Genomic DNA, 16,157 nt, shown 5'->3' with positions numbered 1-16,157 from the left:
CATGAAGAGCATAGGGTGCTGCGAACTGCAAGTGGTGGCTCACGTCGGTACCAATGGTGTCTCACTTTGGATGAAAAGAGATTCTCTCTGGTTTCGAGCGGCTAACAGAAGTGGTAAAGGCTGCCAGTCTTAATGCAAGATGAAAGCCGAGCTGACCATTTGCAGCATAGTCGATAGGACCAGTAGCGGACCTCTGGTACAGAGCCGAGTGGAGGGACTGAATCAGAGGCACAGATCGTTCTACGACCGTGTAGGCTGCAGATTCCTCGACTTGCGCCAAAGGGTGGTTGGGTTTCTGGTTCCACTGGATAGGTCCACTAAACGTAGGAGGCCGCTACACGGGTAGCAGGGACTGTGTGGCGTGGACTGGGCGGTTTTTTGGGTTAGAGGGTCTCGGGAAAACACAAAAAGGGATTCAGTCACAAAGGGTGCAGACCGAACACAAGAAGAACGTAAGTAGATACAGGAACTACCGGTAAAACGGTTGTAAATTATGGTAGCTGTGTTGTGGAAGTACCAGAGCTCCAAGCGCTAATAGAAAGCACTGTTGCTCAAGTCGTTATGGGTACTGAAAGCTTGCTAAAGCCGAAGATCAGTTCAGCCGAGATTTTTGCGAAGAACCTAACGGTGTTCCGAAAGGATAGGCTAAACATGGTTGACGGTGGTGTGTTTGTTGCTGTCAGAAGTAGTTTAACTTGTCGCGAAATTGAAGTAGATACTTCCCGTGAATTAGTATTGGCAGATGTCATTGTTAGCAACCGAAATAAAATAATAATTCGCTCCTTTTACCGACCTCCCAATTCAGATGATACAGTTGCTGAAAGGTTCAAAGAAAACTTGAGTTTGATTTTAAACACGTATCCGACTCATACGACAATAGTTGGCGGTGACTTTAATTTACCCTCGATATGTTGGCGAAAATACATGTTTAATTCCGGGGGTACGCATAAAATATCATCCGAAATTGTGCTAAAGGCATTCTCTGAATGTTATTTCGAGCAGTTAGTTCATGAGCCCACGCGAATAATAAACGGTTGTGAAAACACACTTGACCTTTTAGCAACAAATAATCCGAAGTTAATAACCAGCATAAAAACGGATACAGGATTAGTGAACACGGGGTTGTCGTAGCGAGACAATATTGTAACACCCAAATCATCCAAATACAAACGAAAAATGTACCTATTCAAAAAAACAGGTAAAAATTCAATTGACGCCTTCCGGAGAGACAACTCCACTCCTTCCAAATTAATAATATAAGTGTAGACCAGATGTGGCTTGAATTCAAAAAAATAGTATCGGCAGAAATTTAGAGATTTATACCAAATAAACTAACAAACGCCGAAGCTGATCCTCCTTGGTACACAAAACGGGTCAGAACACTGTTGCAGAAACAACATACCAAATTTAAAGACACGCAAAATTCCCAAGATTGGCAATCTCTTACTGAAGCTCGAAATTCTGCGCGGACTTCAACGCTTATAACAGTTTTCACAAAAAAAAACTTTGTCTCGAAACCTGGCAGGAAATTCAAAAAGGTTCTAGTCGTATGTGAAGTATGTTAGCGGCAAGAAACAATCAATGCCTTCTCTGCGCGATAGCAATGGAGATACTATCGCAGACAATGCCACCAAAGCAGAGTTACCAAACACAGCCTATGCCTTCACAAAAGAAGACGAAGTAAATATTCCAGGATTCGAATCAAAAACAGCTGCCAACATGAGTAACGTAGAACTAAATATCTTCGGAGTAGTGAAGCAACTTAAATCACGTAATAAAAGTAAGTCTTCTGGTCCAGACTGTATACCAATTAGGTTCCTACCAGAGCATGCTGATGCATTAGTTCTATACTTAACTATCATATACAACCGTTCGCTCGACGAAAGATCCATACCCAAAGACTGGAAAGTGGCACAGGTCACACCAACATTCAAGAAAGGTAGTAGGAGTAATCCACTTCATTACAGGTCTATTGACACACAGTCAATACGGGTTTAGAAAAAATCGTTCTTGTGAAACACAACTAGCTCTTTATTCGCATGAAGTGCTGAATGCTATTGACAAGGGATTTCAGATCGATTTCGTATTTCTGGACTTCCGGAAGGCTTTTGACACAGTACCACACAAGCAGCTTGTAGTGAAATTGCGTGCTTATGGAATATCGTCTCAGTTATGTGACTGGATTTGTGATTTGCTGTCAAAGAGGTCTCAGTTCGTAGTAACTGACGGAAAGTCATCGAATAAAACAGAAGTGATTTCTGGAGTTCCCCAAGATAGTGTTACAGGTCTTTTGCTGTTCCTTATCTATATAAACGATTTGGGAGACAATCTGAGCAGCCGTCTCAGGTTGTTTGCAGATGTCGCTGTCGTTTATCGACTAATAACATCATTAGAAGATCAAAACAAATTGCAAAACGATTTAGGAAAGATATCTGAATGTTGAGAAAATTGACAGTTGACGCTAAATAACGAAAAGTGTGAGGTCATCCACGTTAGTGCTAAAATAAATCCGTTAAGCTTCGGTTACACGATAAATCAGTCAGATGTAAAGGCCGTAAATTCAACTAAATACCTAGGAATTACAGTTACGAACAACACACAGATAATTTTGTGGGGAAGGGTAACCAAAGACTGCGTTTTATTGGCAGGACATGTCACAGATCTACTAAAGAGGCTGCCTACTCTACGCTTGTCCGTCCTCTTTTAGAATACTGCTGCGCGGTGTGGGATCCTTACCAGATAGTACTGACGGAGTACAATCGAAAAATTTCGAAGAAGGGCAGCACGTTTTGTATTACCACGAAATATGGGAGAGAGTGTCACAGAAATGACACAGGATTTGGGGTGGACATCATTAAAAGAAAGACGTTTTTGCTGCGACAGAATCTTCTCACAAAACTCCAGTCACCAACTTTCTCCTCCGAATGCGAAAATATGGTTGTCTCGAAAACTGGCAGAAAACCCAAAGAGATTCTGGTCATACGTAAAGCACACCAGTGGCAAGACGTAATCAATACCTTCACTGCGCGATAACAACGGTGAAGTCACTGATGACAGTGCCACTAAAGCAGAGTTATTAAACACGGTTTTCCGAAACTCCTTCGCCAAACAAGACGAAGTAAACACTCCTGAATTCCAATCAAGAACAACTGCCAAGACGAGAGTAGCGATATCCTCGGAGTAGCGAAGCAGCTTAAATCACTTTATAAAAGCGAGGCCTCCGGTCCAGATTGTATACCAGTCAGGTTCTTCTCAGAGTATGTTGGTAAAATAGCTCCATATTTAGCAATTATATACAACCACTCGCTCACAGAAAGATACGTACCTAAAGAGTGGAAAATTGCTCAAGTCACATCAATATCCAAAAAGGGAAGTAGGAGTAATCCGCTGAATTACAGGCCTATATCACTAACGTCGATTTACAGTAGGATTTTAGAACATATTCTGTATTCAAACATTATGAAGTACCTCGAAGAAAACGATTTATTGGCACATAGCACGGTTTCAGAAAATATCGTTCATGTGAAACACAGCTAGCTCTTTATACTCATGAAATAATAAGTGCTATCGACAGGGGAAGTCAAATTGATTCCATATTTTTAGATTTCCAGAAGGCTTTCGACACCGTTCCTCACAAGCGTCTTCTAACCAAACTGCGTGCCTACGGAGTATCGTCTCAGTTGTGCGACTGGATTCGTGATTTCCTGTCAGAAAGGTCACAGTTCCTAGTAATAGACGGAAAGTCATCGAATAAAACAGAAGTAATATCCGGCGTTCCCCAAGGAAGTGTTATAGGCCTTCTATTGTTCCTGATCTATATGAATAACATAGGAAACAATCTGAGTAGCCGTCTTAGATTGTTTAGTAAAGTAATCAGTTGATCAAAACGACTAGCAAAATGAGTTAGATAAGATATCTGTATGGTGCGAAAAGTGGCAATTGAGCCTGAATAAGGAAAAGTGTGACGTTATTCACATGAGTATTAAAAGAAATCAGCTAAATTTCGATTACGCGATAAGTCACACAAATCTAAAGGCTGTAAATTCAGCTAAATCCTTGGGGATTACAATTACAGATAACCTAAATTGGAACGATCATGTAGATAATATTTTGGGTGGAGCAAACCAAAGACTGCGATTCATTGGCAGAACACTTAGAAGGTGCAACAGGTATACTAAAGAGACTGCTTACAATACGCTTGTCCGCTCTATTCTGGAGTGTTGCTGTGCGTTGTGGGATCCGCATCAGGTGGGACTGACGGATGACAACGAAAAGTACAAAGAAGGGCAGCTCGGTTTCTATTATCGCGAAATAGGGGAGGTAGTGTCACAGACATGATACGTGGAGTGGCAGTCATTAAAACAAAGGCGTTTTTCGTTGCGACGGGATCTTCTCATGAAATTTCAATCACCAGTTTTCTCCTCCTATTGTGTAAACATTCTGTTGGCATCCATCTACATAGGGATAAGTGATCATCACGATAAAATAAGAGAAATCAGGGCTCGCACAGAAATATTTAAGTGCTCGCTTTAACCGCGTGCGTTCGAGAGTGTAACGGTTAATTGAACCCTCTGCCAGGCACTTTATTGTGAATAGAGGAGTAATCACATGTATGTAGATGTAGACGCCGACCTACATAGGGAGAAACGATCACCAGGATAAAATAACGGAAATCAGAGCTCGTACGGAAAGGTATAGGTGTTCGTTCTTTCCGCACGCTATACGAGATTGGAAGAATAGAGAATTGTGAAGGTAGTTCGATGAGCCCTCTGCCAGGCACTTAAATGTGATTTGCAGAGTATCCATATAGATGCATTGAAGCGCACCTAAATGGCCGTTTCGTCTCATAGCATTTTCATGCAAATTGTATAAAAGGCCAGTTTGGAAGCATCTGTGTGCTCTTTACACTTCACTGAAAATGATCCTTTCTGTTCTGTATACCACGTGTTAGAAGATGCACATCATATTTCATATTCTCCCACTTGTCCTAATTTACTTTTGTCTGTAGTGACCTCATGCATTAAACTTTATCTGACTGGATATTTCGCTTGGAATGCTCATGGTTGAATATATTTCTCAGTTTTTCTGAGATTTCTCCAAAATATGGAACAGTAACAATCTTTTTATCCTTCACTAGTTACTTTTTCTGTTTTCTTTTTCCCTGTGGTCATTCACCATACTTAAATAGTATCGACTGTTTTCTACTATCTGTTTATGATGTTTCACTCATTCGGTCTATCCGCTATACCCACTGGTACACTAAATGCTCTATGTACTAAACTTCTAAATGCAGCATTTTTATTAATTCGCAGGTGACATGATTAATTAGGAATCACATCTGTTTCTGCTACTCGCTTTCTGAATATCTTAAAGGCACGCCGTTTGCTTTGCCTCATTATCTCTAGGTCCAAAAACTGAATATGATTATTACTTTCGAGCTCCACAGTAAAGATGATTTTCTCATGACACCCACTGAATTTTATCGATGTCCTCCTCAGGTCCTCCTATAAGAAATAATGTGTCGTCTACAGAGCATTTAAAATATGCTAACGTTTGCACCAAAGAATTTTCATTTTCAAAAATCTTCTCTTCTAAACTGCTAATAAATATATCCAAACAAAATGCTGGATCCCGCAGCTTTTCCACTTTTTGGGGTGTTAAGCAAGAAACAGTTTAAATTAGTGACAAGCCCAGCAGCTCTAAAACTCTGTCGTTTCCAATATGGACCTTTTTATGCTTGAGTAAATTACTTTTAATAATTTGAACATCTATTGGAATTTTAGAATACCAGTTTTTAATACGATGGGAGGCTATTTGGAAGGAATCAATGATCGGCTTATATTTTAATATAATATAAAGGCGATATTGTTACACACTGAGTAGTTGTTGCTGAACACATTATTGCCTCTAAGAAAACCTATTTAGTAACTTTGTTAATTTGTAACGATTGGTCTGATAGGCTCATTTACAAACTCACCAATTAGTTAACTCTTTAGATATTTCAGAAATGGCGTTGTTATCAAAAAATTCTAATGTTTCTCTAATGGATACATCTTCCTTAACCACTATAGTGTACCCTCCATCTGCCTTAGTAACAATCACTTTACTACCATCCGTTCATTCCTGATTATCGGATTTTATTGTATTCTATCTTTATTACTTTTCTGATATTTTCTACCATTCTCCCATTTACTTAATTAAATTTCCATGCCCTTGCACAAATTGTGCCGTACAAGCCCTACTTTGTTACGATTAAGTTTCGCTAAGTCAACCGCCAGTTTAGCAACAATGATTGTCATCCTTGCTTTCTCTTGTCAAACCATCAAACAGTGGCTCAGTTTCTTTGTTTCAGCCCTTGATTCAACCTTCCAGCGAGCACGTCTATGTAGAAAGTGCACCAACCACAAGTGAGGTTGCCTTGTGCCGATCAGTTGTTGTTTTACAATTGTGAGCCCGTACCTATTCCTTCATTATTGCTTCAACTAACACTGTTATGTATGTATGTCCAAGTGAGCAGCAGCAGTGTAAAATAAACAGCGAGATATGTGAAAAAAAATGAAAAAAATTTACGACACGTGCAAGAAAAACGCTCCACATTTCGAGCTATCAGCAGAATCCAATAATGAGGTAGTTGTTTATGAGATAATTAGTAATCGAAAAAGCGTCTGACTGGGGTCTGATGCAACTGCGCTGTTTAAGAGGAAGAAAGCTACTCGTTGCATGTGTGCAAAGTACACCGCGCGTTTGCTCGTGCTTCGAAAATCCAGGGTTTAAAGTATATTTTCTTCTTCTTTAAACACAGTGTCCTTCTGATTTGCATCTCTTGGATAGAAGTTAAAGGTTTGTGATTTATTTTACCCTCCCTGCTTTAACTGCGATTTTACCGAATTTTAGCAACATCTTATCCCTTCAGTTTCCTTTTAATGAACCCTTTCTACAATACATCAACCTAACTTTTCGATTTCTCCCAAATGCGCTCGTGCAGCTTATCTCAAGTTTTAACCAGCAACACATCTAATTATCTTGTTATCTTATCTCTCTTCTCACAAAGGCAATTAATTTCAGTGTGTTCCCACAGTATCTTGGCTTTAAAATTGCTACTTCTCCTGTTCTAGATTGCTGATCACCTGTTTCCATCTTTGCGTAATTTGGGATAAGACCGTTTTTAGCATAATTGTTCTTGAACATAATACACTACTGACCATTAAAATTGCTACACCACGAAGATGACATGCTACAGACGCGAAATTTAACCGACAGGAAGAAGATGCTGTGATATGCAAATGATTATCTTTTCAGAGCATTCACACAAGGTAGACGCCGGTGGCGACACCTACAACGTACTGACATGAGGAAAGTTTCCAACCGATTTCTCATACACAAACAGCAGTTGACCGGCGTTGTCTAGTGAAACTTTGTTGTGATGCCTCGTGTAAGGAGGAGAAATGCGTACCATCACGTTTCAGACTTTGATAAAGGTCGGATTGTAGCCTATCGCGATTGCGGTTTATCGTATCGCGACATTGCTGCTCGCGTTGTTCGAGATTCAATGACTGTTAGCAGAATACGGAATCGGTGGGTTCGGAAGGGTAATACGGAACACCGTGCTGGATCCCAACGACCTCGTATCACTAGTAGTCGAGTCGTATCACTAGTAGTCGAGATGACAGGCATCTTATCCGCATGGCTGTAATGGATCGTTCAGCCACGTCTCGATCCCTGAGTCAACAGATGGGGACGTTTGCAAGTCACTATTCTTGATGAACTGTGGTACCGTGTTGAAGCTGCATGGGCAGCTGTACCTGTAAACGCCATACAAGCTCTGATGACTAAATGCCCAGGCGTATCAAGGCCGTTATTACGACCAGAGGTAGTTGTTCTGAGTACTGATTTCTCAGGATCTATGCACCCAAATTGCGTGAAAATGTAATCACATGTCATTTCTTCTTGGTGTAGCAATTTTAATGGCCAGTAGTGTATTTCTGACTTTTTTAAGGAATCTGGATTTAAGATTCTTATATTTACATAAACACCTCACAATCGTTATTGAAACAGGCATTCTAATGTTATCTGTCCTAAGGACTGGAGGTAGCAGTTGCGCTGATAACCGTCATCGTTATGTAGCATGTAAATTCAGATGTGTGAAATGTAAACCACAGCTACATGTTTAGCGAGTCAAGTTCCCATCATCTTGACACAGAAGCACTTAAATCACACAGAATTGATGAAATTAAATAAAATGAGGACACTGGAACATAAATCCGTAGTAACTAAACCAGCAAAATCTGATACTCTGGTGTACTTCTTCATACGACCACTTGTTCACCAAAGTGTTCCCTTTTCTATAGAGGTGACACAGACAGCATCTGCTTGTCACAACAGCCACCGTCCTGGACAATGACTTGTTGTGTAAACAGAAACGTGGCGCCAGCTAACTGCACTGAGTAACCAACCACTCCACAGCATTCCAAAGATGTCACACCACTGCCCTGTTCCCAGCTCACGTGGAGACTAGCTGAAAGGAACCTAACTCTAGAATGAGATTCATTTCTAAAAACCCGCCATGACCACTGCTTTAAGAAAAGAAGCGGAACACATGTACAAACAAAATAAAAGATTGCACCAAATCACTACATTATAATGATAAGACCACAATGTTTATGAAAAGGTGAAATCTTAACTATGAATTATATGCTGGGCACGACAGAGACTTCGGAAAGACGATGATATGAAAACTAGTGTGTATAATATAAATTATAGATTGTTAGAAAGCGAGAAGTATTCAGAGCGACCGAAATATACAGAAGGTATTAGAACTGAAGTCTAAGGGAAGGTTAACCCTCACAGGACACCTCGTCCAAATGAATGAGAATGGGAAAACAAAAAAAATATTTCTTGATTTCTGAACAAAAACGATAACAGTAGCCTGGGCTACAGGAATATGAAAATGACTACCAAGGAAAAAATATCAAGGAATCCAAAATAACAGAAATAAAATTTTGAGCAGAGAGTTATAACCTTATAACGCTTGCAAGGCAGAAAAAAATAAGAAATCAGTAAAACTGGGACAGAAGGAAGGAAAAGAAAACATGGGGAGAAGAAGAAGTATAGGGAGAACAGAAATAAAACGAACTGAAACTGTTACACGGAAAGGAAATTCACTTACCTGAAAATCTATGAGCCTAACATGTATATTATTTCCATCCACATTTGCAAACATGTAGTTGTACTTCCAACAGTCGCCGTGCAGAATAACTGGCAGTCTTACTTCCGTTGACCTCCAGTAGCTGAAGAAGTCGTTTGTGAATTTTTCTGCAAGCCGTTCATACTTTTCAGCGTAGCTTTCGAACCCACTGTGAGCTCTAAGCTGCCGGGCCACGGCTTTGAAGAGATGGTCAGAGAACTGCCTGTAGTACTCCTGCAGACCCTCATTCATGGTATCCTTTGGGTCAAAGAGCGTTTTGTAGTGTGGCCGGTCCTTGAGGACCCTCGCCGAGGCGGCGTGCAGGCGGGCGTAGGCGCTCACCACTGCTGCACACTGCTCGTAGTCCAGGGGCAGGGCAGCATCCGCCGTGCTGAAGCCCGCCGGCGAGAGGTCCTCTATGGCGAGGAACGGGAAGGGCGTACTGCCTGCCACATGGCAGAGCGGCGCCACAGGCCGGAACGCCTCGCCCTCCACACTCCTCAGCAGTTTATGTACCTGTGGCATCACGTCATCCAGCGCCATTGTCTCCGTCTGGAAGTCCTTTGGGACATCTTCCCTTTCCCAATCTATCTCCAAGTACTTCAGTACGAAACTCCTCTTTTCGTAGGCGTCGGATTCTCCAGGTCTGACAGCCGCGACAATTCTGATCACGTCGCTTGAGAAGCTCATGCCCCGCTTGGAGGCAGAGTCAAATTCGAATATTTTCACCGTCAGCGCAGTCCCCTCATTTCCATTATTCAGCACAGACTCTATGAACTGCTTGTTGACCCAATAAGGTAAGGGCGGACTTTCAGGTTCAGCACAACTCATGTTTGATCCAGAATGAAGACTGCAAACAAACAAGAATACAAAAGTAAACCTCTTGTCGTTAATCAAAGGTATTTTTTCAGTAACAGCATGCAACAATGGACCTTTAAACGAGAACTCATCGTTCTGTAAGCATTTCTTTCTTAAGCGGAGCTATCTAAATATGTTACATAGATTGATTCACAGGTTCCAGAAATATCACCCTCTCACAAATCCAGTCGTCAAGGTATGACATTTAACTAGTTGGGAGATTTGTTCCAGATGATTTGGCTCCTCCGAGTTGGAGGCTAGAAATCTTTTTGGGTCTTAAAGGGAGCTGTTGTTCGCTTGGGGAATGAGGAGAGGCACTGACGGACCGAAGGCTTGTGTGAATCCGTCTCCAGTCCTCAAACCCACTAGCCAACAGCTAGCCAACAGATAATTCAACGCTCAGATATATGGCACTGATTTCATGTCTAAGGCACAATGTTTTGATCGTCTAGAGAAGTGTAGGTAACATAAATTTTTTTTTTGTGTACTGATATATATGGTGCAATAAAATTGTTTGGCCAAACATCCAGTACACATTCCTCGAGCATGGACGGTCAAATTATGTTGTATGGTCAGATTTATGGATTTTTCCGTCACTTTGTGGTAGAACAATTCTCTATTTAACGTTGAAAAACAATCAAACTGTTTTTTTCTTATCTACTATTTGCTTATTTCCAACCTGTTTTTGCATTACTAGACCACTGTCTGCAAACTAGTAGAGGAAAGGTGCCTAATATGAGGCACACTTGTAAACCCATTTGAAAGACGTAAAAGTGAGTGCAATTGTATTTTTTATGATGGTAATAAGATCTTGCATTATTTAATTTTATCATACAATTATCGTATTTGCAATAATAAACAATCCTTCAGAGTAGTTATTAAATCTTCACAAACAAGGCTTTTCGTAGAAATGAGAACACGGTTTCCTAATATGAGACAATAATAATAATTTGCTTTAATTTTTTTATTACATAATAATGACATATGAATATACAATTTTTACATGTTTATTCATTTCTGTTATCCTTCACTCATTTCACACTACTTAGGTTTATATTTACGACATCCGGGGCAAACAAAATTGTCTTCTGAGACACCGCAATCTTCATGAGCCCAGCGATAACATTTCGTGCCCTATGCCCATTTCTCCCCGTGTTTGCCTTCATAAAAGCGCCCATTACAGAACAGACACTCTGCGTCATCGTCGTTACTGCTGTCTGAATCCCCACTGTCATCAAGATGGACATCGGATGCTTTAGGTCTACGATTGGAAGATCTTCCACTCTTCTCCCCAAATAACTCACTGCTTTCTTAGCTTCAGCCTCTGATTTCTTCTGTTTAGATTCTTGCAATTGCTTCACATAAGGAGCTGAAGATAGTAACGCAGCAGAGCACGAACGCGATGTTTAACCTATATGACTAACTCCAGGTGGTTTTGCGATGTGTGGGAGAGGTCTGATGTCTGCCGGGCTGACAGCTTGACCATCACCATCAGTAGTTTCATTTTCGTTTTTGGCATCTCTTTGTTGAAGAGCGTTAGCATAGCGATGAATTGAAAATTCATGTTCCCTAAAGATGTTTCTGTTGCATTGGATGAGACCTGTTTTTCTGAAGGCATTCACAGGTGCTTCCATTGTTGCTGCTCGGTTGTAAGCTGCCCCTAATAACTTGGCTATTAATAATGGGGTGATAACACGACCTGGGTTACTTGCCAACCACGTTTGTATCTCTTGGGCACAGTAGGTTTTCAAAGGCCCCATAGATCCGGCGTCAAGTGGCTGCATTTTATGCGTTGAGTGAGGTGGCAAACATACAATATGAACATTGCTCCATTAAGTTTCGGGAATGCAGCCGCATGTATTCTGCTTCTTCTTCTAATATTTCGGCTGTATACCTTTCAGCCATCTTCAGAGAGAGCCGTACGACTGACGCTCCAGCGCTCGCTCCATCCTTTTAAACTCGCGGACCGCGCCACTGCGCATGCGGCCACAGATAAACAAGGCGCCAGTGATGTTGATTGGCGGCAAAAACGTACAATATGCATAAGTTACGTCTGTGACTGCGCATTCGATCCATGCTGGGAGGTCGATATATTACTGGGAGCTGAACTGAAGCGACGTCTTTGTAAGTTCAATATTGAAAGTGCCGGATTCCATGATTTATCTAATGTGAAACCGCTGTCTCTATTAATTAAATTCTTCGTCAAGCGGATTTCAATGGCCTCTTTTACTACGGAGTCCCAGAAAGATGAAACAGAAGCCAGAATTTCGACATTTTCATATACCATAGAGTGACCAGAATCAATACGATGCTCTGCCACAGCCGATTTACTGGGTTGTAAGAGCCGAGTGTACCTGCGATGTTCCGTACACCTCTCTTGGACTGTACGATTCGTTTGTCCGATGTATGAAAGGCCACATTCACATGGTATCTTGTAAACTCCAGGCTTGCGGAGTCGTAAGTCATCTTTAACGGAACCCAGGAGTGCAGCCGTCTTCGCCGGTGGACGAAAAATCACTTTTACTTTATGTTTAGTGAGGATCCGTCCTATTTTGGATGAAAGGCTTCCCACATACGGCAGGAAAGCCATGGATTTAAATGTTTCCTCGTCATCTTCTGCATTCCTTATGGACACCTTAGGTTTTATTTGTAGTGCCTTACGTATCTGTTATGAAGAATACCCGTTGTCCTCAAAAACTCTCTTCAGATGTAAAAGTTCGTCTTTTAAACTACTTTCATCAGATATGACGTGTGCTCGGTGTACCAAAGTTCTTAGAACACTACTCGTCTGCGAAGGATGGTGACAGCTATTTGCATGTAAATATAAGTCCGTATGGGTCGGTTTCCGATATACTGCATGACCCAAAGTGCCATCTTCTTTGCGCCGAACCAAGACATCCAAAAATGGAAGACATCCCTCCTTTTCCACTTCCATTGTGAACTGAATTTGTCCATGGATAGAATTCAGATGGTTTAAGAAGTCCTGCAATTTGTCCTCGCCATGGGGCCCCACTACAAAGGTATCATCAACGTACCTCCAAAAAACTGTAGGCTTCAAGCTAGCAGACTCCAGGGCCTTCTCCTCGAAGTCCTCCATAAATAAATTGGCCACCAAGGGTGACAAAGGACTACCCATGGCAACACCGTCAGTCTGTTCAAAAAAGTCGTTATTAAATAAAAAGTATGTGGAGGTCATCACATGGTGAAACAAAGCTAAAATCTCCTTATCAAAACTTTTTCCAATGAGATCTAAAGATTCAGAAAGAGGTACCTTAGTAAATAGCGACACTACATCAAAGCTGACTAATAGATCAGAGGTGTTCAGTTTCAAAGATTTTAATTTGCCAATGAAATCTGCAGAGTTCCTTATATGATGATCACATTTTCCCACAAGCGGCCTCAATAGTGACGCCAGGTGCTTGGCACAATCATAGTTGGGAGAACCAATATTGCTCACGATAGGACGTAGAGGAACGTCTTTCTTATGGATCTTTGGGAGTCCATAAAGCCTTGGAGGCACTGCACCACTTGGTTTCAGTCTTCGTATGACTTCCGGTGGAAATGGGGAGGCATTCAAAAGCGACGCCGTCTTCCTTACCACCTTGTTGGTGGGGTCCTTACTGATCTTCCGGTACATACTATCATTCAATAAGCTGTATATCTTATCATGATAGTCGTCACGTGACATTAAGACAGTGGCATTACCTTTATCAGCAGGCAGAACCACCGTTTCGGTATCTTGGCGGAGCATACGTAGTGCAGTCCTCTCTGCCACAGATATATTGCTTCTCTGTGGGCGAGCCTTCATAACAGCTCGACGCGTTTCGCGTCTTATTTCATCTGCAGAATCCGTAGAAAGTGTTCGAACAGCTTCTTCAACGGCACTGATGAATGCAGGTATAGGCAAAACCTTTGGCGTGGGTGCAAAATTCAGTCCTTTGCTTAAGACCATCATCGTAGCATCGTCCAAATCTCTATCCGTCATATTAATGACGGAGCGTCGAATGATACTTTCTTGCTGTGGAGATGGCTCAAGTCGGCTGAACTTTGCAGTCTGTCTTGATGTCGCTACCTCACGAACCCAGTCTGATTTGGCCCATGTTGTACCATCTATCCAGTTCCAAGAGTTGCTGGGTAACTCCACAGACATCTTCAGGTGCAGACGATAAAGTTCTTGAGAAACAAGATCCAGCTTCCTTCGTGTAAATCGGATCCTCTCCTTAACGATAGCAGAGCCAGCTTTAATTAAAATCTTATTCATGGAAGTCGATTTTATAAAATGTACTAACCTGGCAAACTTCGGAATAATGCCATAGTCACGGCACCTCAGTAAAAACTTAAAGAGCTCAATAATCTCGCTCTCAAATGTCGTAGCTTGTCCAATCGTCGAACACATAAAACCATCTCCTCCCCGAAGAGGTACTTGATGTGAGTCTTCAGGTTTTCGCGGCGCAATGACTGCTCCATTAAGTTTCGGGAATGCAGCCGCATGTATTCTGCTTCTTCTTCTAATATTTCGGCTGTATACCTTTCAGCCATCTTCAGAGAGAGCCGTACGACTGACGCTCCAGCGCTCGCTCCATCCTTTTAAACTCGCGGACCGCGCCACTGCGCATGCGGCCACAGATAAACAAGGCGCCAGTGATGTTGATTGGCGGCAAAAACGTACAATATGCATAAGTTACGTCTGTGACTGCGCATTCGATCCATGCTGGGAGGTCGATATATTACTGGGAGCTGAACTGAAGCGACGTCTTTGTAAGTTCAATATTGAAAGTGCCGGATTCCATGATTTATCTAATGTGAAACCGCTGTCTCTATTAATTAAATTCTTCGTCAAGCGGATTTCAATGGCCTCTTTTACTACGGAGTCCCAGAAAGATGAAACAGAAGCCAGAATTTCGACATTTTCATATACCATAGAGTGACCAGAATCAATACAATGCTCTGCCACAGCCGATTTACTGGGTTGTAAGAGCCGAGTGTACCTGCGATGTTCCGTACACCTCTCTTGGACTGTACGATTCGTTTGTCCGATGTATGAAAGGCCACATTCACATGGTATCTTGTAAACTCCAGACTTGCGGAGTCGTAAGTCATCTTTAACGGAACCCAGGAGTGCAGCCGTCTTCGCCGGTGGACGAAAAATCACTTTTACTTTATGTTTAGTGAGGATCCGTCCTATTTTGGATGAAAGGCTTCCCACATACGGCAGGAAAGCCATGGATTTAAATGTTTCCTCGTCATCTTCTGCATTCCTTATGGACACCTTAGGTTTTATTTGTAGTGCCTTACGTATCTGTTATGAAGAATACCCGTTGTCCTCAAAAACTCTCTTCAGATGTAAAAGTTCGTCTTTTAAACTACTTTCATCAGATATGACGTGTGCTCGGTGTACCAAAGTTCTTAGAACACTACTCGTCTGCGAAGGATGGTGACAGCTATTTGCATGTAAATATAAGTCCGTATGGGTCGGTTTCCGATATACTGCATGACCCAAAGTGCCATCTTCTTTGCGCCGAACCAAGACATCCAAAAATGGAAGACATCCCTCCTTTTCCACTTCCATTGTGAACTGAATTTGTCCATGGATAGAATTCAGATGGTTTAAGAAGTCCTGCAATTTGTCCTCGCCATGGGGCCCCACTACAAAGGTATCATCAACGTACCTCCAAAAAACTGTAGGCTTCAAGCTAGCAGACTCCAGGGCCTTCTCCTCGAAGTCCTCCATAAATAAATTGGCCACCAAGGGTGACAAAGGACTACCCATGGCAACACCGTCAGTCTGTTCAAAAAAGTCGTTATTAAATAAAAAGTATGTGGAGGTCATCACATGGTGAAACAAAGCTAAAATCTCCTTATCAAAACTTTTTCCAATGAGATCTAAAGATTCAGAAAGAGGTACCTTAGTAAATAGCGACACTACATCAAAGCTGACTAATAGATCAGAGGTGTTCAGTTTCAAAGATTTTAATTTGCCAATGAAATCTGCAGAGTTCCTTATATGATGATCACATTTTCCCACAAGCGGCCTCAATAGTGACGCCAGGTGCTTGGCACAATCATAGTTGGGAGAACCAATATTGCTCACGATAGGACGTAGAGGAACGTCTTT

The 16,157-nt window shown here is 41.7% G+C and overlaps 1 protein-coding gene across 1 annotated transcript in view; it reads right to left on the bottom strand.

Annotated features, from left to right (window-relative positions):
* The window catches only part of LOC126234564 (uncharacterized), a 54,190-nt gene that overhangs the window by 22,951 nt on the left and 15,082 nt on the right, over positions 1-16,157 (bottom strand). The window contains exon 2 of the mRNA XM_049943267.1: positions 9,167-10,034. Within this exon, the coding sequence (XP_049799224.1) occupies positions 9,167-10,015 (849 nt within the window). The 5' untranslated portion in view covers positions 10,016-10,034. The remainder of the gene's footprint in view (positions 1-9,166; positions 10,035-16,157) is intronic.

The sequence above is a fragment of the Schistocerca nitens genome, chromosome 2 (assembly GCF_023898315.1).
Source record: "Schistocerca nitens isolate TAMUIC-IGC-003100 chromosome 2, iqSchNite1.1, whole genome shotgun sequence".
Lineage (NCBI taxonomy): Eukaryota > Metazoa > Arthropoda > Insecta > Orthoptera > Acrididae > Schistocerca > Schistocerca nitens.
The sequence above is the reverse complement of the archived record's forward strand: the minus strand, read 5'-3'. Positions and strand labels throughout refer to the sequence as shown.